This window comes from Leptinotarsa decemlineata, unplaced genomic scaffold (assembly GCF_025532065.1).
Source record: "Leptinotarsa decemlineata unplaced genomic scaffold, Ldec_3_MD MMD2_tig00000251_RagTag_RagTag, whole genome shotgun sequence".
In the NCBI taxonomy this organism is placed as follows: Eukaryota; Metazoa; Arthropoda; class Insecta; order Coleoptera; family Chrysomelidae; genus Leptinotarsa; species Leptinotarsa decemlineata.
In genome coordinates, this window is record NW_027412547.1 from 810,014 (window position 1) to 833,278 (window position 23,265).

Below are 23,265 nucleotides of genomic sequence, written 5' to 3' on the forward strand. Positions count from 1 at the left end.
AGTTCGCCAAAGTGGTATCAGTTGTTCAATGCATCTCACTATTTTGTCGGGTACCGCAAGGCATCTGAGCAAATGCAAGATGAGCTCATGCGAAATTGTTTCAAATGCATTACGGTAATCGATCCAGGCCATAGAGAGGTTACGCTTATATTGTATCGAGTCTTGCGTTACACATCTATCGATGAGCAGGTTCTCTTTACATCCAGCGACTCCTCTCTTCGACCCTCTCTGCTCATATATCCGTTCGAACACCCGGTCAACTGCGGTCAGTATTCGTGTGTATAAGATGCTTGTAAACAACTTATAACACGAATTCAAGCATGTTATCGGGCTGTAATTCTTAGGAATCGACAAATCTCCTCTTTTGGGGATAAGAACGGTCCGCCCCTCGACAAACCAATCCGGAATCGGCTGCTCTCCATCCAGCCATGAGTTGAAAACTCTGGCCAGATGGCGGTGGGTACTTGGTAGTTTTTTCCACCAATAAGTGTTCAGCCCATCTGAGCCTGGAGCAGCAAAGTTCTTGGAACCAACAAGGGACCTTCGAACGCCATCCGGGGTTATCGGGTTGCGCAGTTCATTGGGCTCAGGCTGTCGAAGCTCTCTGTTGTATTTATTATCAATATTGTAGATAATTAAATTCTCTACAACTTTTGTTTCAAACATTTTTTCATACGTTGAATCGTTTTTGCGATAGAGGGCAGCGCGAGCGCAGATTAAATATTATTTGAAATCAACTGGTTATCCCGATCGAAATCAGTGTAGATTATGTTTTTGCCAGAAATTCTTTTCCTGGTTATTTCTTCTGTGGCCACTGAGATACCAGCCAGTTCTGTTTGAACCACGCTGGTATTTTTCCCATTCACCACTTAATCCTTAGGCTTAGTGATCTAGACTCCACATCCTGAGCCTTTTTTGGTTTTTGAGCCGTCTGTATATGACAGTGGTTTTTTTGACTTTCGCAGATCTAAGGCTATGTTGTATTTTCCTGGTGGGTTTGAACACTGTTTTCATTTTATGCTTCCCTAAGATGTTTTCGATTCTGTCTGTAACCCTGTAGGATGTACTGTAGAAATGCACGTGCTTTGAGTTTCCTTCCTGAAGAAACTGGACTCGTGCTGGCGAAACATTAGGATGCAGTTCCAAACTACGGCCTTCAAACCCGGATGAAGATAGTAACACTGAAAATCTCGGCAGCGAAAGCCTTATCCAATTTAGGTAGGACTTTTTTGGTAAATTTCTTCCACACAATCGGATATTAAAACTATTTTTGATATCTTGATTTGGAGGCCTAAAACTTTCTTTACAATAACTCATTGTGATTCTTTATTCGCCGACATTTTGTCACTATTATCCTTGAATGCTTTGCAAACCATGATATTCGCTTCACTCGTGTTATTTTACTGCTCTTTTTTATCACCTTCAATCGACTCCCAAATCTGGCTGAACCCACCAAAATTCCTATCATTTGTATATCGATAATGATTTGAATCGATTAGTGCCAACCAAACTCTCATTCTCGGTGTTTTTATTTTTCTAGAATCTTCGCCAAACGAAGATTGATGTTCCGTGGTCATACTCTGTAATTAGGACTACCTGGTATGTTTGATTACGTAAGAAAATTAACTATACTGAATATACTGATTTGAGCTCATCATGCTGTAATTACTTATATTTTTTTGAAGATCGCGATAATCGATGGGAGGAATGATTCGCTATAGTGAATTGAATTTGATTATAATATTTTAGATTCTTCAGATCGTAATGATGGCCAGAGAAAAAACAGTGTTTGTTGATTTCGTAGAAGGCTTAGATTTCTAACTATACACTGTGGTCATTTAGGTGTACAACATATAGGAATTTTTATAGTTAACTGCCCAACCAAAATACAAATATTGCCTAAAGTTGGTGCATATTCGATAATTAGGTACACTCAGATTGGTTGCAAGTTAACCAGCATACAGGGTAGGTCAAAAAATATAAAAATTTTACAGGAGTAAAGTACTGTTAATTGATTTAATGAAATGAATAAAAAAACTTTTTTAAAAAGAGAATTGAAACTTTATATGTTTTTTACGACTTTTATTTGTAACTAACGTTACTGCAGTTTCGTCCTATAAGGACATTTTCAAACTTCAAACAATGGCTGATTACATTAGCCCTTATACAGCGTGACTCACGGTCGATGATAGGTTAGACGTTTCTGGAAAACGCAAAGCATGATTTTTCTTAAAATTTCACCTCTCACATTTCCTTACCTGTTCTATCGATCTAAAATATTTTCAGCATTGCGGCGTTGCCACTTCTATCAAAAAGTCCTAGCAACTTTTTTTTTAATGGAACACCCCGTATATTATAACATTTTTGGAATCGTTCTGGTATTTCAATACTTTTTTGTTGATAATGTCCTATACCTATCTCTATCTGTTTTCGAGATAAAAAATAAATTCTGCTAAATATGGTCCAAAACATAGCCTTAATTGAAATTAAGTACATCAGTACTCTCGATTCATGAAAAGTTGATATTTTGATGATAGTTTGGACAAACTCGAAATATTCAAATAACACCAAGAAATCGACTCGGTAAATTGAAAGATGGTGAAAAATGCTTCAAGATGATATATCATGTCCCTATACCTAAATCGTCAAGTTTTCTCAATAAAGTCGCTTCTTCTAGAAACATTATTTTTTTTAGAATTTGGATTTAGGTAGCAGTGGAATTATCAAGCTTATAGCAGTTCGGTTTGTTGAAAACCATTCAAAGAAGTCAACACTTCATTGTATTTATCACGCAGGTACAGAATTGGCCCCAATATAGACCCCTGAAGGATACCGATGTCTTTTTCACTTTGCTGTGAGAAATGAGTGTTGATTGCTACATATTGAGTTTTAGTACAAATGATTGATCCTATATTTAAATTTACATAAAACTGAGAAGTATTATTATTATTACAGAAAAAATTGGTTTAAAATAGTCGCTTCGAATAACTTGCGACTTCTATTCCAGAATTCCAGCAAAGAATAAAGCTACACCAGACATTTCTACATCCCATCTCCATGATCTTAGCAAGACCTTGTTGATGAGGTTTATTTTGTTAGCACCAATGCCATCGATAACGTATTATTTTGCCGAAAAATTAAAAAAAAATCAGTCTTTGTATAATGAATATGCAAAGGATGATGTCAATCATAAATTCATACACACTACTTAATCTGTTTGAACAATGGCGAGTCAGAATTATTTCGTAGTACGTACGTGTAGACTACGTCTGTCAAGGAAACTTGTCATAAAATTTGAATATAAAAACATAAATTAGTTTGTTTTGTTTTTATTACAGCACGTATTTGTTGTTTGATGGTGAGAATTTGGATTATATGTTTAATTAATGTTTTACGTACGATGTTACATAAGATTACGTACATTAAACACGTAAAATGAGGTGTCGCATTGGCCTGAACATGGAGACATTTATTAAATAATTGTATTATATAATAAGAAAGACCATATTAGAAAATGTATAACAGTTTTAATTATCAGAGTAAAAATATGTTGAATTTAAAAATTATATATATATATATATATATATATATATATATATATATATATATATATATATATATATATATATATATATATCATTTGCCAAAATAAAAAATTCTTTAAATCTAAGCATGTCCTAAATCTACAACGAACAACGAACTATTCAATGTAAAAACACCGAACAAATGTGGTAATTGTCAGTTTATGAATTGTAGGTCACTGTAATTCGGCAGAGTCCAATTTCTGGTTCTGATTTCAAGTACTTTTTATTGTCTTATTCAGTTCGTAGGTCTTTTCATTAATATATGCATATATTGTTTATAAATGATTTAAGTAAATACCTTACTTTCCTCCAACGCTGGTGTGTGTGGTGTGATATTTCTGTGAAGCTGGAACTTATAGATTTCTTACTCGACTTGGCTGGACAGGTAGGTTTTTTCACTGAATTTATTATTACTAATCAGTATTCACTACTATTCTGTTTAATTCTTAATTCATATACTATATAATTCAAATTTTACGGAGAGAAAAATTTAACGTGGCGTCTCTTTCGTTGCCTCATGAAGAATCCCGTTGTTGATGAAAAATTTGAAAATCTATCTCGTTCCCCTAGTTACCATCTATCAATTTTCACATATACAAATTTTCAAATTCTTTTTCAGGAAAATTTTCTATTCCACTAATTTAACATTGGCTCTTAAATTTAGATACATTTTCTTTTTATAGTTTCGTACAACAACAGTTAACCTCACTTTTATGTAAATATAAATATTTTTCAAAAGCATCACTTCATGTCAGTTTCTAAGGAAGTGATTCACAATAATAATTTTTGAATTTTACATCATTCCTAAATAATAACAATTAGTTTATTATGCCTTTTTCGTTTTTTTATCATAGATGGTAATTTAATTTCATCTGACATTTCTTTCTAACCTATATCGGTTATCAGTTTTTCGTATTCTGATAATTCCTCTTCTATATTATCTGTTTCACTAGCACTGTCGTCATTTGAATCAATAATGAATTTATTTCCACCATTAATATGGAAGTATCCAATCTCCATAAAGTCTTTTTCAACTAAAATTACTTTTTTAATCGGTAATATTAAATACTCCTTCTTTAATTAGCTCTATTACCGTCTAATCAAATTTTGGAAAATCATTTTCACGCCTGATGATTTCCCCAAATCAATTCGATGGGATTTAAAACAGAAAAATATGGGGAGAGTCTTAGTATGGTGTGACTATACTCTTCAGCAATACTCTCAAAGGCATACACTTTTTCAAATGTTTTTGTCTGTAAAACTTCACGTAGTTGGTTTTTGGTATAGTAATGTTCAAAATACACATTGATATCCATTAAAACACTTTGTATTTCATCTTTCCTCGATTTCTTATTCTGTACTTTGATGAGCTGTCACGAATGATAGGAAGCGTTGTCAAGAACTAATACATTATTCGCATCCAAATTTGGGATCAATGTGTTTTCAAACCATTCCTCGAAAATATTAGCTTCCATGTTCTTATGATAGTCAACATTGCAGTCCTCGAGTTTTTTCCACATAAATAATTTCAAAGAATTCGGAACCCATCCTTTAGTTCCTCCGCATTGCACAATGATTAATTGCGATCCTTTGTTTGCAGACATGTTAGGCGTACACATTCTCGAACCATCAGTTCATCCTTTCGTAACTGTGCCGTGAGAGTCATACCAAGTTTTATCCAAACAGAAAATTTGTCGTTGTTCTTGTCTATATTTAGTTATTTGTTCTAAGTATTCCACTACTCTTCTGCTTATATGGTTTGTTTATTATTTTAAATCTAAATCCTAGTTTCTTTATCAAATTCTTAGAGTTTTGTCACAGCAGCTCACGTTATGGCCGGAAGAATTCAATTTCTTCCTTATGATTTCAGTTGTAGGAATCTCATTTCTTTCGTAACAGTCGTATATTGTTTTTTTTCAATGATTTTATTAGATGAATATCTAAAGGTTTTGGTTATCCCGTATCACATCGCTCTTACGTTCATGAGGTTTGTTTTTGACTATTTTACGTACAGTTGAGAAGGGAATTTCGGTCAAATCAGATGTTGCTTGTAATAGTTTGTTTCCCTCGAAACCAAACTTGATATGTAGATTCTTATATACGTTGAAACATAATCTCCATGTTTCACTATTCGAATGCACCCGAATCATATTCATTGGTATCTCTTTTTCGCATTGTTCACCATCGCTATTGGAATCACTACACAAGAAAAAGTCTGCGTTATTATCACACTCGTTATTACTATTAATACTTGCCAAGGACGCCACATTTTGAACAGATTACAAACATTTTAAGTAATTATAACTGTACCAATATCGAATTTCAACACTCAAATCGTGATCAGTTCCTGAACTGAACATTGACGACACGACGGCGATAAGCATCCTCTCATTCTATGCGTCACTGTAACATGACTTTAAATTTAATTTTATGACTCTTCAGCCAATCATAACACTTGATTAGTAAAAATCGTCCAATACGAACCGCCAATTCTTCAGTCCACGTGGACTAGTTGGCAGCGGCTCTATTCCTCTCTATTCCTCTCTATTCCTCTGGTTTTTTTGACTTTTGAAAACGCCGACACTTTGAGTATGCACAATACCAGTTATTTCGAGTATATTTGCTTTTAGATTCATTATTGAAACTTGAGGACCACTAGATTAGATCAATATGGGGCTTTTGTGCTGGACAGCCACTACACTGCGACCTTTGCAGGTCTATTGCGTGTGCCCTCATGTATGCTAGAGTTGTAGGTGTTGATTCCTTGTCAACTTGTTGTCAAAAATGACTCCCAAGTATTTTGCCTCTTGTGCAATTGGAATTTCTACCCCGTGCAGTACTGGTGGCTTCAGCCCTCTAAGTACTTTTTTTGTAATCCATGTGAATCCCACGAGTAGCTAGGGAAACTTAGTGCGCCGCGACAGAGCCCCGTATGCCGCGGTAAGGTCTTGATACTCTGTGATGCGACCCTGGTGTCTCAGAGGTACCGTTTTTCGACAGCTTACCTCGCTGCCATTCAGTCATCAGCACGGTAACTCACACCTTGACTTGGGGGGATTTTGTCAACTTGCCTTGTTCAGATCCGTTGTGTTTGGTTCACAGCCCCTCTCTCTGCCAGAGCATTGAGAGTACACTGCTATGCAGGGCCACCTCGTGCAGGGTGCTATGGCTCATAGCGCACATCGGTCTTGGGATAAGCGTCCTCGAGAGGCTGGTCTGACATCCTTGGCTATTCTCCTGGAGTCAGTGACCTAGTGCCTGACTCCTCGACCATTAGTGTCTCTTAGATTTTCTATTTTCAGTTGTGGGCCTTTTGCGTTGATCCCAGATTCCTATTTTCCTTGCCCTTCAAAGGTATGTGTGTTGTCTTTATTCCACCAGGAAACATTCCTGTTCAATCTCTGGACGTGGTCCATCAATTTCTCACAAGTATGGGAAGAAGGATAGTCCACATGCATGAACCTACTTCATGGATATAAGGATAAATACTCTGAGAGGTCGTCTGATATCCCAGAGGCTCCGTTGGTGGATCATATAAAAAAACCCAGGCACCATTTTTTCGCCGGCACAACGCTGGAGTATACCCCATTTCAGTTGCCGCGGCCTTATTATATACCCTTCTTTGTCTGACTTTTTTCCCCGAACCACCCGACTTGGGAAGTCCTACCAAAAGCTGAGCTATCCTCGGCATGCCTCTCGGGATCGTAAAATTACGTAAGCTCCACCACCATTTTACAAGGTGGGGACACCGCCAATGGGGTATCTAATCGTTTACTAGTAGGTGTCGCAACCCCTTTAAATACACAAGGCTAAAGGTAAGACCTCGTTAATCGTTAGCTCGCACAAGTTTCAACTTTTGAGGGTTGTCGTTCGATCGTAGGGGTGCGATAACTGGTTAACGAAACATATTTTAAACATATTCACGGAATCCATTAAATTTGCGAAATATTTTTGCACATAATGTGTTCCTTTTATAATTTTTCGTAGTGTCCATTTACAGTTGACGTTATAGGCGCTTGTTTTGGACAAACATGATTAAATGGTCGATCAGGATCTGGTAATGGTTTCCAAAGAAATTCTTTAGATCTTAAAATGTTTACACAAACGATCAAGTTCTATTCGAGATGATGACTCGCATGCGAGGCAAGGAATGCCATTTTGATCGTCTTGATTTGTTCGTCAGAAAAATAACTGAATTAGGAGATTGGTTTCGATTTGATTGAATGAAATTGATGCGATTAGTCATGGGAATTAGAAGCAGAGGTGATGATGTCAGTTCGGAAATATGTATAGACATATTTATATAATATAATGATGAATTAACATAATGATCGTTTCAGATATTGAGACGGTTTAAAAACAAAATGAAAAACAGGGTGCAATGAAAGTAAATGAGAAATTCTCATGTTTTATAGATATCAGATTATGTTTATATCGAATTATATTAACTATTATTATATTTATATCAGATATGAAAAATGATGGAAATCTTAAAAAGTGTGTTGTATTAATCAAACCTTCATCAAAATATTTTAGACATTTCACATAGAACATCGGCTGCCATTTTGGAACTGATTTGTAAATTCTGATCACTGCAGGTCGCCATCCACCATCCACCCAGATATCTTCCTTTTTTAGACACAGATCTGTGATTTAGATATCCGCACTCGAACAACGTTTTTGTAACCAACAATTACCAGCGTTTAGTTTACATACCTGGTAAAGGTCACATATAATACTGGTTGATCACAAGATTTCTGCCAGTATCATGATATATCTCTTTTTGAACGTGAAGCGAATTTAATTACAATTTAATTATAAATTGTAGAAAGATAAAGGTAAACAAAAGTAAAGCTATTTCTGATTTTTATATTTTTTAATTACTACCTCCACTGCTCATATAGTACATGATAGAAACGTACAGCGGCATAATGAACAGTTTCATAACGTAATCCATCATAATATACTTCATCGTAACGCACTTTTTCATAACGAACTTCAAAAACGAGTCGTAGTGACGTCATTAATAATAAGATTCGCCAGAATGGAGTGATTCAATTTGTGTCAGATGTCATATCTAATAATAAAAACAAACTCTCTTCTCTCATCTCCATTAGAATCGGACTTGTGCATACAGCTTTATTTTGTACATCCTCACATCGTATTTGGTAAAATATTTTCAGCACTTTATAAACTATAACGATCAAAATAAAACAGAAAGTGACTACTGACGTGACGTTACGTCAAATCCCGTTTCAAAACCAACCTTACGCTATCATCATGGATACGTTTCAGTTCATAGTAGACGTGACGTCATCGTTTCAACCCCAGAATGAATGTATTTGAATCACAAACGAATACGTTTTGAATATATGAGCGCCACAAAACGCCTCATATAGTTTCAACAACGTTGGAAAACATCCAGAAGGAGTAATTCAAAAGACAGCATATTGGCGTGACTAAATATTCTGCAAAATATCTGAGAACTGAGCATGCAAAAGTTTTTGCAAGAGACTGATGGGATATTTTCATGAACATCTGAAGGAGCTGAGGACATTGAATTGGCCACAGAACATTTACTTTGAGATTTTGTAGTAGCATTTTGAGTAATGTTATTTAGAGATTTGATGAACATGTCAGCGGAAGATTGAGCAGCTGTTTATATTTTTGCTGTTTTCGACATTTTATCTAACTAGAGTATTTTTTTCCTATAATAACTTTTTTGCTAATGTTATACTCGTTTCATGTTGCTTTTCCAAACTATACTTTTTGTTTGACTTGGTTTGACATTGGCTTTTTTCATTAAAAAGTACTAAAAATTATTCCTTTTCATACAAATTTTGTGCAATTCGGATATCTTGTCCCACTCAAAAATTAACAGTGGTAAATGTTTTTGAAAAGAGTTAGGTAGAAAAGCCTATTGATTTTTGGGAATTAGTCTTACCTTAAAGTTGTTTTGAAGTAGTATTTTTGAACTATCATGCGTCAACGTATCTAAAAGTTATTTTTATAGTTGATAGCTCATTTTTGGATATTAAGAAACTTTCGTTTTCATGGAATACTGTCCCAAAAGCACTAATTAATAATTATGATGAAGATTCATAAGAAATAACTCTGAATGAATAATCTCAAGAAAACCTTCTTAAAAATTTTGAAGGAATGTTTAATTACCTCCAAAGATCAAAATCCTGGGAAACCACACCAAAAGCAATTATAAGAACGCCAATCTTTACCATATTACCTACGAAAAATTATCATACTGAAAAATAACATCGGACCGCCACATCTGATTTATTCATCTGAAGCAAAAAACGGACTCATCTCGTATTTGGAATTCCGGAAAGTGACGTCAGCCAACTTCTATAAAACAAACGCTCACCTCTCATCGTCAAACAGTTCTCAGTTGCGAGCTAGTGAAAGCAGAACAGAAGACGGTAGTGACATTCTCGAATACCTTTTGCTACACTTTGCAATATTCACGTGTTGAAAATGTTCGGTTACGGACTTATTTTGTGTGTTTTTGTGTTTTTCGGAAGGAGCGAAGCATCCGCTATTCCAATGTGGGAGTATCTGAGCAAGCAAGAAAAAGTGAGTTTTTGTTTCCTTCCGTCCCACTTGAAAATACTTGTGTGATTTTCGGCGGTTCAAATAATTGGGTCTTTCGGGCCAGATTTTCAACATTCAGAGCACAAGTTTCCGGTTCGTTATGCCCGCGGTCTTAATATAGAAAGCCTGGGAACTTAAGAGTAACTCTATAATTGAAATCGAGGTCATTGAGACTTGGAAAGCACAATGCCTTCCTTTGATTACAGTGATTCGCTGCGTAAACTATTTTAATAGACGAGCTCGAGAATTTCGCGAAAATATTGATAAAAAATTATCAGTGATCTGACGAAACGTCTAACATTAACTTTGGCGACAAAATATTCGTTGGATCATCACTAGTCATAAATAATATTTCAAGGTTTGGAAAAAACTTTTGTTTACAATAATTATTCGCGTTAGTATATATTAACTGAAAAATTCAAATTAATTTTTGGTATAAAACGTCCTTTTTATATCCTATTTTTAAAATGTTGAGATAACCCAGCAAACAATTTATTGGTGTAGTTTTGTGAAGTATTTTTCATATTGTTCCTAATTTTTTACCGGCTGTAAAGGTCAAAAATGAAATTGTTAGCAACTCAGCCATTTTTTTAAACATCATTCTACCAAGAATAGATTGTATCTTATTCCAACTTGTTTACCTATTTGTAGCAAATGGAAATAAATATCGGGTTCAAAACATCAGATAAAAATATTCAAAATAACGCATGCCAGAAAAATCCTTGAAATATAACACAACTTTCTTACTTTTAATAGATTATTCGACCTAACGAACACTTAAAATAACGTCATGCTGATTTGTTCGAATATCTTTGCGCCTTGCAGAAGAAAAACAATAAATTATGCATTTTAATTATCTTAAACTGAAAAAATGTATCAACTGCAATAAATGTCTTTCGAAATAACAGTTATCAAACGCATACAGTTACACATTTATCTGTACTGCCTCTGAAAAATATTACATAAGAAATTATTATTCATTTTATTGAATAACGATAAACGGTACTATTAAATAACTGGGTAAATCAATTTATTCTTGATCTAATAAATATTCAGCAGTGACACTTTTCCATTCACTCAAAGTATCTGTAAAATCAACAGAATTAAAAATCTAGAATATTACTTTCGGTATTCTTGTGGACTCTCAGTTATCGACGGTAGATACTCAACATTTTCATAAAATATGTAACTTACCAAAACGAATTTACAAAATTTATTTTATTTATTTATTTGGTTATTCATTCATTTATTACAATTCTTTTTCTTTGCTTTCAGATGTCCTTCTTGTACTCAATGTTTGCAAATCAAGTGGAGAGCTTTTGCGATTCATCCAACATGAAAAATTGCAACCAAGAGTTGTTGAAATATGGTCTAGACAAGCTGAAAAATCTACCTGAAGAATACATGGATTCCATGGACCCCTACCAAAGAGGGGCCAATACCATAAGTAAGTATTCAGGAAAATATTTCACTCTGACACAATGTCTACAGGTTTTTTTTAATGACATGTCTTATATCATGTAAATTATCGAAAAGGCGAATAAAATTATTATTATTATTTTATAGATTATAGATAACCATTTTCATAATGTGGTTTAACAAAATTCAATTAAAAAGAATGTTGTCATCTATAAAAAAAATGATTAAGTAATAATAGGTATAATTTAAAAACTAGACATCGTTGAATTTATTAGAAACCCAAGTATTCATTATTACTTTTTTGCACATTCTTATTTTTTTTCAATTAACTCATCAGAGTATTTCGGTCCTGGTATTTTTAATATTTTCAACCTTTTTATAACCTTTCCCACATATTTCAAAAATAGTAAAACCTATATAACGTTAACAACCATTTCTGTTAAGACTCTGAGAAATCAGCTCTAACTAGGCTGCAGGATTAGTCACATTACTACTCTATATTTCCGCCCTAGTATCGCCGGTCGCAAACCTATTTTCTTTAAAAGATTTATCAGCTACTCGTCGCATCATTCAAAAAAAACACTTTTTATCCGAATGTATAGTACCCACGAATTTAACAAATGTAGACGCTGGCTAAATGTTAGACGAAAGTGCCCAAAGTCTTCTTCTTCCTTTCTTTATTTAGGGCTCCACTTCTAGTTCTTTGACCCAATTACGTTAAATGTATTAGGTATAGAACACATAGTTCTATACCAACCAGCAAATGCCATATCTGTCATTTTTTTATCAGAAGAATAGTGACGTCATTCGAAAAAGCAGTAAACCCCGTTTTCATATTAGATTTTGAGAAACACATCTCTAACGATAGTTTTTATTTTCAGTTTGGGATGCCATGATGGCCGGCCACAAAATGGCGAACGAAGTACCGAAGATGCGTTCGACAACCTCTGCCAAACCCAACAGCTACGAAGACGGCTCTTTCAGCGACTTCGGCTCTCAGAGCGCTGCATCAGCTAGAATCGACAACGTAGTGAGAGTATTGCCCCCCAAGGGGTTTTTGAAGCAATACGAAACCCAACAGCGATACACCTACCCTCACAACGTAGTCAGCTATTTGAACACGTTCAACATTCCCCAAAAAAAAGGGGCTTACACCAGATTCCAGGAACAATACAGCAGTACCACCACAACAACAGAAGAAACACCATTGGAAGATCCTTATGAGGAGGGAATGTACGATGAAGCTCCTCTCACTGGACCCATGGTTGTCAAGGTGTACCCGATGGTACCCCCGTCAAAGACAACCACCCTCTTCCCTTGGATGAGGATTTGAAGCAGTACCGTATGTCCAAAGTTGAAATCCCCAACTTGTAGTTTAGAACTGAGCATTCCCGATACAGGGGGATTGACGAAATTTTCTCGAAAAAATTGTGATATTTTCGCTGTTGTAAATATTTATTGCGGTGATGAGTTGGTATGAATGGATGCGTGTTTGTTGTTAATTTATTGGATGATCGTTTTACTTTAATTTATTTATTAAGGTCGGCTGTAAATAATGTTAATCACATTTGGTGTGATTGTACTTTTTGGTATCCAGGTTTCAGCTGGAAATTTACCTGTGTGATTTTTAAAATGTAAATATAAGAAATAAAATTTTGTGCTTCGAGTTATTGTTTTTTATTTCGAAGGCTTTCAAAAACGCAATGGAATAATGTGGAATTTAAACTGGTATAAAAGACGTGATATTTACTCTTTGTTTATATTAGAAATACACTATAGTATAAACAATATATTGACTTTCTAACCGTTTCAATAATACAAACACTAACTAAACAGAGATTACATTTTGCGTAAATATTGTCACGAATCAAAATATTTATTGTGGCCTCTATACAGTGCGGTCCATATGTATGGAATAAATTCATTTTTAGCGTTATTATGTACAATGTGAAAAAAACCTGAAACAGGTCGATTTTTATTCTTAAATTGACAATTTACAGTATGAAAATATTATCCCCTCCAGCACCCCTTCTGAATTATAAGCACCTCCTCGAAAATTTTAAATAGCAAAGGGGGTCGTGTGGCACCTTGTTGGAAAGGGATTTTAGTCCTCTGTTCAGCAATATAAAGTTTAAGTTTGGTGCAATCATAACTGAGAAAATTGATTTTTAGGATGTAAAATTTTGATAATGTCTCTAAGTATCACAAAACTTTTAGAATAAAGATAATAATGCCACATAATATTTAGAATGCATTTTTCAATGTACTTTACAATTAAATTAAATGTTCAAAATGACCACCATTAACTTCTTGACAATAACCGAGGCGATTTTGGAATTCTCGTACAACATTTTGTATGACCTCGGGGGTTATTTTGTTAATTTCTTCCGTTATCTTAACTTTTAAATCAGCAATATTGTTTGGTCTATTAAAATATACTTTAGATTTTAAATAACCCCATATGAAGTAATCGAGAGGAGTCAAATCGGGGGATCTAGCTGGCCATTCGATCGTTCCACGTCTTCCAATTCACCTATTGGGAAAAACCTCGTTTAAATAATTTCTAACTGTACGTGCAAAATGCTGAGGAGCTCCGTCTTGTTGGTAGTAAATAGTTCGATCTATCTCATTTGGATGATTAACATCAGGAAAATGTATTTGTAATGTAGGCACTAAAAAGTTAATCAAAAAATCTAGATAAGCCTCACCATTAACAGTGCCCTCAAAAAAAAAGGGCCAATAATTTTATTGTTAATGATACCAGCCCAAACGTTAACTTTTTTAGGATATTGAGTGTGAGTCGCACGCATCCAGTGAGGATTTTCTCTGCTGCAATATTTACAGTTCTGTCTGTTAACTGTTCCGTTTGAATGAAACGTCGCTTCATCAGAAAACACTATTTTGTTTATGAACTGCAAATCTGCGTTCATTCTGACCAGCATCAATTCACAGAATTCTTGCCTTCTATCAGGATTCATCTTCATTCAACTCCTGAATCAACTGAACTTTGTAAGGGTGGTATTTTTCTTTATGCAAAACTTTCAAAATAGATGATTTACTTACATCATTGTCGGCGGCAAGTTCTCGAGTTGTCTTATGCGGATATTCCTCAATCTCTAGAAGTACATCTAACTTTTTTTCATCAGTGAATTGAACATTTCTACCTGGTTTTCCAATATTTTTTACATGTCCAGTTACACGAAACTTTTTTTTTTCAATTTTGCTAATTGTAGACTGCGACACGTGTTGACCAGGGTATTTATTATTAAACATTTCACAAACCTCCTTTTGAGTTCTTGTTTCATTACCACAACCAATCATAATTGAGAAGTCTATTCTTTGAGTCTCGGACAAATGAGCCATAATTAAATTTAATACGCCTACAAATATTATACTGACGTCTCTTAGTAACTTTAAATACCTAAATGACAGCAGCCTACTAGATTCATATCAATTGTTTATTTGGCTTTTTGTCTAATATTTTAGTATCTTCAAAGATTTTTTCCAGGATTCAAGGTTAGTAAGGAGCGTGTTACAGGGATGGTCTGTTCAATAGATCAGGTTATTGTTAAGAAGTGAATAATGGTGGTCATTTTGAACATTTAATTGTAAAAATCAATTTTCTCAGTTATGATTGCACCAAACTTAAAAAACTTTATATTGCTGAACAGAAGACTGAAATCCCTTTCCAACAAGGTGCCACACGACCCCCTTTGCTATTTAAAATTTTCGAGGGGGTGCTTATAATTCAGAAGAGGTGCTGGAGGGGGATAATATTTATTCTACGTGTTATATGGTCGAGGGTTGCCTTTTATATTTCGGCATCAGAGAACAAAAACAAATATGATTCATCGAAAATCACTTTATTGTTTTTCAAAGTATTCCTCATGAAGATCTATACACTTTTGCATGCGTTTGAACCAATTGTCGAAGCACTTTTGCCACTCTGATTGAGGAATCTCCAAAACATGCATTCTGAACGCAGCAACTGCTTCTTCAGGTGTCGAAAAACGTTGACCTCTCAGTTTTTTTTTACGTGCGGGAATAAAAAATAGTTACTCGGTGCCAAGTCAGTACTGTACGGCGGATGACTCATCAAATCGATGTTTTGGGTGCTCAAAAATGCAGTTGTTTGAGCCGATGTGTGAGAGCTCGCATTGTCGTGGTGAGGAGTGATCCGTCTTCGGCGGTTGGTTTTCCTGATTTCTTGGAAGACAACTGGCAAACAAAGGGTTGTGTACCACTCATAATTGACTGTTCTGCGTTGTTCTAGTGGTATGGTTGCAGCATGTAAACACAAAAGGCAACCTATCGTACACTGTACACTGATCGATACACTGATGCTGTTAATTTTTTTCCAAATTTAATTTTTTTTGCCCGTTTTCAGCTTATTTCTTTATGATGTCCTGCATCCAATGGTCGTTTGTGAAAACATTTATTTATTTATTCAACGGGTAACCCCCAATTTTTAAATATATTAACCTTAGAAAGTTAACTATTCTAGTATCTACATATCTAATAAATCAACCTACATAGAGAAAATTAAAATAAAATTGTGATTAAAAAAAGTCTTATAAATCTAAACCACACAGGGTATATCTAAGAGTGCTCTGAGAGATATGAAAAAAAATCAATATTGGTCCCATTAGCATTCGATGGAATTCTGGCCAAGGAGAATGTTTTTCATAATCACACCTATGAAAGTCGACACTGAAAGTTTGGTTGTTACGGGGGAACATGCGGATTGACTTGACAGAGAAGAGTTGGGCAATTAATTTCGTTGTTCAACAATTTATGTAGGAATATTATGTCCGCATGTGCCCGTTTTGTACTGAGTTTGAGCAATCCAATAGTAGAGCGAATTTCAAAGAGCTGGCATGTTCATTTTGTAGGCAACATATCTAAGAAAGAAGATAAAAGGCAACTCTTGTACTCTTCTGTCAATTACAATTCCTTCGTATTTTTCAAAAATATTCATTTCCAAATCGAAACGCCTGGTAAACATTCAAAGTTTCTCAAAATTTCAAAGCAAAGAATTTTCATTTGCGTATAGGCGCCATCTCTGGATGAATAGCGCAATTATCTTCACTGTCCCAATTCAGCAAAGTAAACCGAACAAAACTGAAGTCAAGTTTCCATCTTCCTTACTCTCGATCCTCGTGAACTTCTATCGGAAAAACCTTCCCGAATAAAACCAAACTTTTCGAAAACAAAACATTTATTCTCGTCACTGTACACTTACATCTACCAAGTCTTCAGAAGCTTACTTGAAAAGGGGTTCGACGGCCCTCAAAAACTCCTCCTTGAACTTCCCGTTGCTGAACCTCTCCACCGAAGCCCTGGCCCTCTCTCTGATCTCGTTCACCTCCTCGTCGCTGAGCTGCAATATAAACTTGAAGATGTGAGCGAACTCTTCGGCGGTCTGCGCCAGGAAGCCCAGGCGAGACCCTTCCGACGTCTCGATGATGTCAAGAAGGGGCCCTCCTGACCTGTGGGCCACCATGATGAGTCCTGCGGCCATCTGTTCGACGACACTGATGCCGAAATGCTCGTCGAGCATGGTGTGAATGCCGATGTAGGCTTTCTGGAACTCCTGGAGGAGATCTTCGTAGGAAACGTTCACCTTGAACTCTGAAAGTTTCGAAAGAGGGATTAAAAACAAAAAGTACAGATATTGTTTTTGTTGGTTTCCAGGTTTTGCCGTGGTCTTCTTTGGTTATAATCTTCAAACGTTTCAACTGCAACTGCGGCAGTCATCTTCTTGACGTGTCAACTGAAACTGAAGCTCTCATTTGTGCCATGTCATTTAATGGGCTTGTTTCATGATTTTTGGTTTATAGTTTACTTGATAAAGATTTCAAATTGAAAAACAGGGCACTTTATTTTATCTCTGTAAGTACCGCAGTTTTCCCGTTATTAATTATTAAAAATCGAATGTGGTAGGGCGGTGACGTCACGCCCCTATTCCCGCTTCTTGTTCGATTGACCAATAGGAACAATAAAAATAATCAACATTGCCAAATAGTAGAATTTACGAAGCCTGTAATTATCAATTCAATTATGGAAGTGTATATGAACCCGTTAACGTTTCAATTAATGAAACATTTTCCACATGGAATAAAATGTATACAAAAAATAATGTTTGGAAATAAGTTTTATATCTAAAATCAGAACACAAAGTCGAAAGATCACAAAATATTTACCTAAACAATGATTTTATGCATTATTCAATAATATACAGTTATGAAAATCAAAAAATACAGCAAACTGGATTAAAGAATCAATTCAAATATTCAATTTATTCTACAATCCTCAATCTGTACAACTGCAATTTATCATAAAAAAAGATTCCTACATACATACCTCTTTCTAATATTGCTACTAAATTCAAGCATTATAGGCTCGCTTGGGTAATCTGTTGAATCTTCCAAAACTTGAAAGAAAGGTTGGATGAGGTCAAGTATAGACAGAATTGATTGTACTCAAACTGATCCAGCAAAAGCTTCTAAGGTAATACCATTAATCATATGATAAAATGTAATGAAGTAAAATGTATCATACTTTCAGCAACAGTATCAACTTCAGATAATACTTTCTGTGGAGAATACTTGAAGTTGAAATAAAAAACTGTGTCATCAAATTCAATATTTTCGTCCCCCTTTCATTTATAGTCACTTTTTAAGTAGAAGAGTAGAAGAATTGTAGTTCTTTCTTTTCAATTCTTTCACCCACTTTTTTTTTCATCATTTTATCCTTTGGGAACCTAAACTCATTATATGAAATAACTCACTTATAAACCAATGCGCTTTGTTTTTTTGTGCCTTTCCGCACAATTAAAATCAGCACAAGAATGCACCATATTGATATTCAAATATATCTCTAAAACATTTTCAAAACACACACAAACTAAACTCGATGAAAAAACGAATTGTTCCTAAGCGAGCTGTCAGCTAAGAAAAAGTTGAAACTCAATGTTGCAAAAACGAATGGATCCGATATGACATACATTTTTAATGCCGAATAAACCGAATATCTAAATATGATTCTATATAGAATTCAACGAGCTGTATTTTCAAATGGTTTTCGAATGTTCATGAACCCTAATAAAGTAAATCAATTATGTATTCATGCCATCCAACAAAAATAAGAAATTCAACGTTACTGGTATATTAGCCATATTGTCATCTAGTCAGCCAGCGCCCTCTGTAGTTTATGCGAAAATGTGCTCTTTCTAATGTCAATGGTTTCTACACAAAATTTAGTATTTTTGTTAAAATAATTTCGAAATGAATGTTGAGCGTAGTTTTGTTGAAGCCGAGACCTACCTTTCACAAAAAAAACGTTCTTTAATTAGATAATTGAAACAGTTGTTTTCACACAGAGATGACAACAATAATAACAAAAATGACGTCTGTCAAATTGAATCATCAGATCTGTGATTGAATATTAAAAACCAATACACTTGGCAACTCCGCTCTAGACACGATCAATTTTATTGGTTAACAGCCACGCGGCAAATTTAAATTCTTGCTTTTCGAATTGTTCTTTTTTCTGCAAATATAAAGCGATCTTGGGACCGATTAGGCTTGATAAGTTTAATATACCCCTAACTCGATCAGTCTACAAACAAACTAGTATCATTTTCCATAGCATGAAACAAGCCCATTTGGCTGACACGGCTTCGTTTTGCGCCTTCCAAAGCTGTGTGCCAGATCTTTGGTAGATATGTTCTCTCTTTCTTTCTGTTGAAGTTCTCTTGGTGTTGGTGTATTTCTATGGCTTCTAAATACATTCTTGTTGAATAATGATTTGACATTTTCGAACAGGATCTTGTTCTTCCCGTTGGACAGTGCATGTTTCAGCGACTGCAAACTTCTCAGTCTGCCCAATCGGCAACTCCGCTTGTGCTCGACTAGGCGGGTACCAATGCTTCTTTTCGTCTGACCGATATAGATTTTAGCATAGTTAACTGTTAACTCCCGCTGATTTGAGTGGGTCTCTGCTGTCTTTTGCTGATCTCAAAAACTCTGATATTTTCTTGGTTGCTTTGAAGACGTTTGGAGATTATAACAAAAAAAGACTACGGCAAAACCCGTAAACCGATCAACACATTGACGCCACCCGTACAGATATTGTTGAGTTTCGTAGAATAATCAAAATCGGTGTGTTTTTGACCTGTCCTGATTTTCTTTCGACTGAATGAGTGTACTAGGTTTGTCAAACAACATGCTCTGGGTATTGAAGATGATCACTTGGTGATCGAAACACGTGTCGAGGTGTTAAAAATAACGGTTTGGTGTTGGGAAAAAACTCCAGTGACATTCATTACTACACACAAGATTCCAAACAGTGCTTCACAAGTATGTTACTGGGTTTGAGTCATACTTTAATGGTTGTAGCATAGTTGTGGAGCAAGGGAATTCAAAGTTCAATGAACGCACGTTAGGTTAAGGGTTTCTCAAGACTTTGTTCTTTCTTCTTTATTGATTGCAACCTTTTCAAATGATCTATCCGAATAGTTAGTGATTGCCATTCAATTATTAGGCAGTTCATTAATTGGTCCTCACTTTCTCCCAGAAGTAGTCACAGAGATGTTTTTTTTTCTTCATAAAATGATCAATTAAAAACTAAATAGTCCCAACTTGCTTTCGAAAATACAAGTCCAATTGCCTTCTCGGAAGGAGATGACAAAGATAAATTGATTGAGTCAGAAATAATTTGTAGTAAAGGTTCGTCCCATGCTTTCTGAAGTGATTTGAGATCCTTAGGCACATAACTTTTGGTTTGAGAACACCAAATAGATTCGTCATCGATGGCTAAATTGTCTATTATTTTGGTAAAGGAGATTGGAAGTATCATTTCTATCAATTGCAAAACACTGTTGATGGAAGACATAAATGCTGGTAAAGTCAGCGATGATGCTGAGCGCAGACCCAACCCTTCACGATTCACAAGCAATGTTGCCAGAGACTAAACGTGGTTGAGTAAAAATAAAGATAATTTATTATTATAATTCAGTTCTTGAACTACTCACCAACGTTATTCTCCAAACTCAAATGCTTGCTGAAATCCTGCAAGTCCTTCACCCTCCTCCTGTCTTCTTCATTCCTGCAACTGCCACACAGCACCAACGTGATGTTACCAAAGACTTCTTCGGGGACGATCTCGCGCAGCTCGTACATAGCCTGTAACTGAAGCGGGTGGTCCTTTTCAGGCCTGAACTGGGCCAAAGACATTATGCGGATCTTTTCGGGACAAGTCGTTTGGCGGGGCAATTTCTTCAAATGATCAGTCTCGCAAGGGGGATACACCAAGTGGAGGGGCCGGTTCCACAGAGCGTTCAGGTGCTCCATGGTGAATGTGGAGTTAACTAGGGTGATGTCGGAGCATTGACCGCCAGAGAATAAGCCTAGAACAGATAAATGAGCACACTGTCGAATTCGAATGGTAGTTTTCAACATTTATAATGAGTTTCATGAAATTCTTGGATGAGGTGAGAATAATCATAACTAAGTTAAAAAACAAAAAAACTGAACATATAAACGGTGTGAATGGTTTAGTCATAAAGAGTGCCATTGAATGTATAACTCAACCGTTAACAGATATTATCCATACTTGTCTAAGTGAAGGCAATTAAAAATTGGTAGAATCCAAACCAAAAAATTTTCTGAACATACAAAGAAACTGCAAACTCACCCATGCAAAAATATGATAGTAGAGTAGTTTTCCCATAGTCAGAACAGGGCTTCTAGCGATAATGCCTCTGTTGTTGTAGAGAGCGTGTCTATTAGAAACTCTTTTCAACATCTCGTTAGTTATTGTAGGATAATGGATGTAACACCCAGTTTTGGCTCCCCCAACAAATTTAAACAGAGGTAAAGTGAAAGTGAATCCTGTGGTATCTATAAAAATATCTGCAACATAAAAAGTTACTCCATTAGTTAAAATCATTTAATAATAATAACTAATATACTTTATTATAAGAAAATTAATATTTCGAAATGAAATCTCAAAAAATTCATCTCTCTCAAGTACCTACACAGTAAGTTCTGGTACATTCCTGCCTGGAACACTGTCATATAAAAACACTATCATAGTCGTAAAACTCAGTCATACTGATATCCTGAGGACTCTAATATGGTTAAGTTTTAGCTTCTAAGTTATTTCAATTTTTTTTAATCATTCACATATACAAGAGAAACAATTGCACCCAAAACCGAACCCTGTAGTACACCTGAGTTAATGTTTAATTTTCTAGACGAGTCATTTGTCCTCTCTATCTGCCGTCACCCCCTCAGTTACCACTCTAACCACTTACACTTTCTTCACCGCATCCATATTGATGCAGCTTAAGCAAAAGTATTTTGCAGTCCAAATAGTCAAGTACTTTTGTTGAACCACAGAAAACTGCTACAGCCACATCTCTTACATTGATGTTTCCATACATCTCATAAAACAAAGATATAACTGCACTGGAAACCAGCTTAATTTTCATTTATTACCATGTGGGTTACAAAAAGCACCATAAGTATGTTTTTACCGAGTCTCTCAACTTTTGCAAGTATTCAGAGTTGAAGAAAGAGATTAAGTTGAACAAACAGCTAGTTTGCTTCAATACAACTAGAGTAGGGCAGAGATTAAAGTATGAATACCTGGATTGAGCTGAACCAAAGCCTCATACCCCAAATAAACCGAACCCAAGGCCTGACCGAGCAGAGTAAAAAACGGATACTGGTCTCCTTCTACCCACTTCCTTCGGTGCAGGTACACAAACTTAACATTTTCTTCTACTTCAACGTTCAGTCGTTTCCTAACCTTTTCCAGAATTTCAATCGAAGTAACTTCCACATCACCTGTGTAAATATAAAATTCTGCTTTAGGGTACCTTAAACAAAAAAAAGAGTTGACTTACTGCGGAGAAACTACTTAGGGTACATTACTTTTTTTGTAAGGCTTGTAGGGCTACCCAGAGAACTTTTTCTCCTCCTCCCCCTGCATTGCAATAAGGGTGGAAAATACCGACTCGTAATTTCGTCGCCAAGTTTTTCAGTTTTTCGTTTTTGAATTTCCTTTTCAAGTAAACATAATATAGAGGAGTTACCAGGCAGAACCAGTAAAAGAAATATTACTATAGCTAGTGATATTTTTATCGTTGACAGTAGTATATGTCTAAAAAAAACAAATCATTTAGCAGTGATAAAATCATCTTTTCCTTAATTTGCTTACATCCAATTCAATAACATTTTCATCGTAAATAATTTTTGGACAAATTTTGAATTATTGAAAATTTTGACACTTCGAAGAGACGTCAGTCACAGCAATACTTCTTCTTCTTATATTTTCTGGTATTCCGTTGGTTCAATAGCCAAGTCACAACCACGAATGTGAAAAATCCACAACTTTATTTTTTCAAAAAATGTATGAAAAGATTCATTGGGAATACTTCACAATTTCAGCTCGTTTCGACATTTTATTTGAATAATTTCCTTGAAACGGCAGTGTCATTCTAGTTTGTCTTTCGAATATTCAGATAAACCCGACGGCAATCATAAATACAGTCATCTTCAGACGTTATGAATTATCGAAAATATTAAAAAAATTACTTCAAAGTGCTCCTAATTATCAGGATCAGAACATTTATCCATGAAAATAGTAG

At 35.3% G+C, this 23,265-nt stretch overlaps 2 protein-coding genes across 2 annotated transcripts; one reads left to right on the forward strand and one right to left on the reverse strand.

The window, feature by feature from the left end:
- Positions 1–9,965: 9,965 nt before the first annotated feature.
- Positions 9,966–13,275, forward strand: Reg-5 (Rhythmically expressed gene 5). The gene is made up of 3 exons (XM_023171424.2): positions 9,966–10,172; positions 11,466–11,637; positions 12,491–13,275. Exons 1-3 carry the CDS (start codon positions 10,074–10,076, stop codon positions 12,940–12,942), a joined length of 723 nt encoding a protein of 240 aa, XP_023027192.2. The 5' UTR covers positions 9,966–10,073; the 3' UTR covers positions 12,943–13,275.
- Positions 13,276–16,809: 3,534 nt separating this feature from the next.
- Positions 16,810–22,852, reverse strand: Alg11 (ALG11 alpha-1,2-mannosyltransferase). The gene is given in 7 exon segments (XM_074173393.1): positions 16,810–17,240; positions 20,644–21,018; positions 21,302–21,523; positions 22,262–22,494; positions 22,550–22,714; positions 22,716–22,778; positions 22,836–22,852. Coding segments are annotated over 7 exon segments (1,443 nt in total). The 3' UTR covers positions 16,810–16,872.
- Between the last annotated feature and the right edge of the window lie 413 nt (positions 22,853–23,265).

Bases quoted from the DNA above. Each gene is read 5' to 3' on its own strand.
- Reg-5 (XM_023171424.2), top strand. From the start codon at position 10,074: ATGTTCGGTTACGGACTTATTTTGTGTGTTTTTGTGTTTTTCGGAAGG. The intron at 10,173-11,465 runs GTGAGTTTTTGT...CTTTGCTTTCAG, and splicing joins ATCTGAGCAAGCAAGAAAAA to ATGTCCTTCTTGTACTCAAT. The intron at 11,638-12,490 runs GTAAGTATTCAG...TTTTATTTTCAG, and splicing joins AAGAGGGGCCAATACCATAA to TTTGGGATGCCATGATGGCC.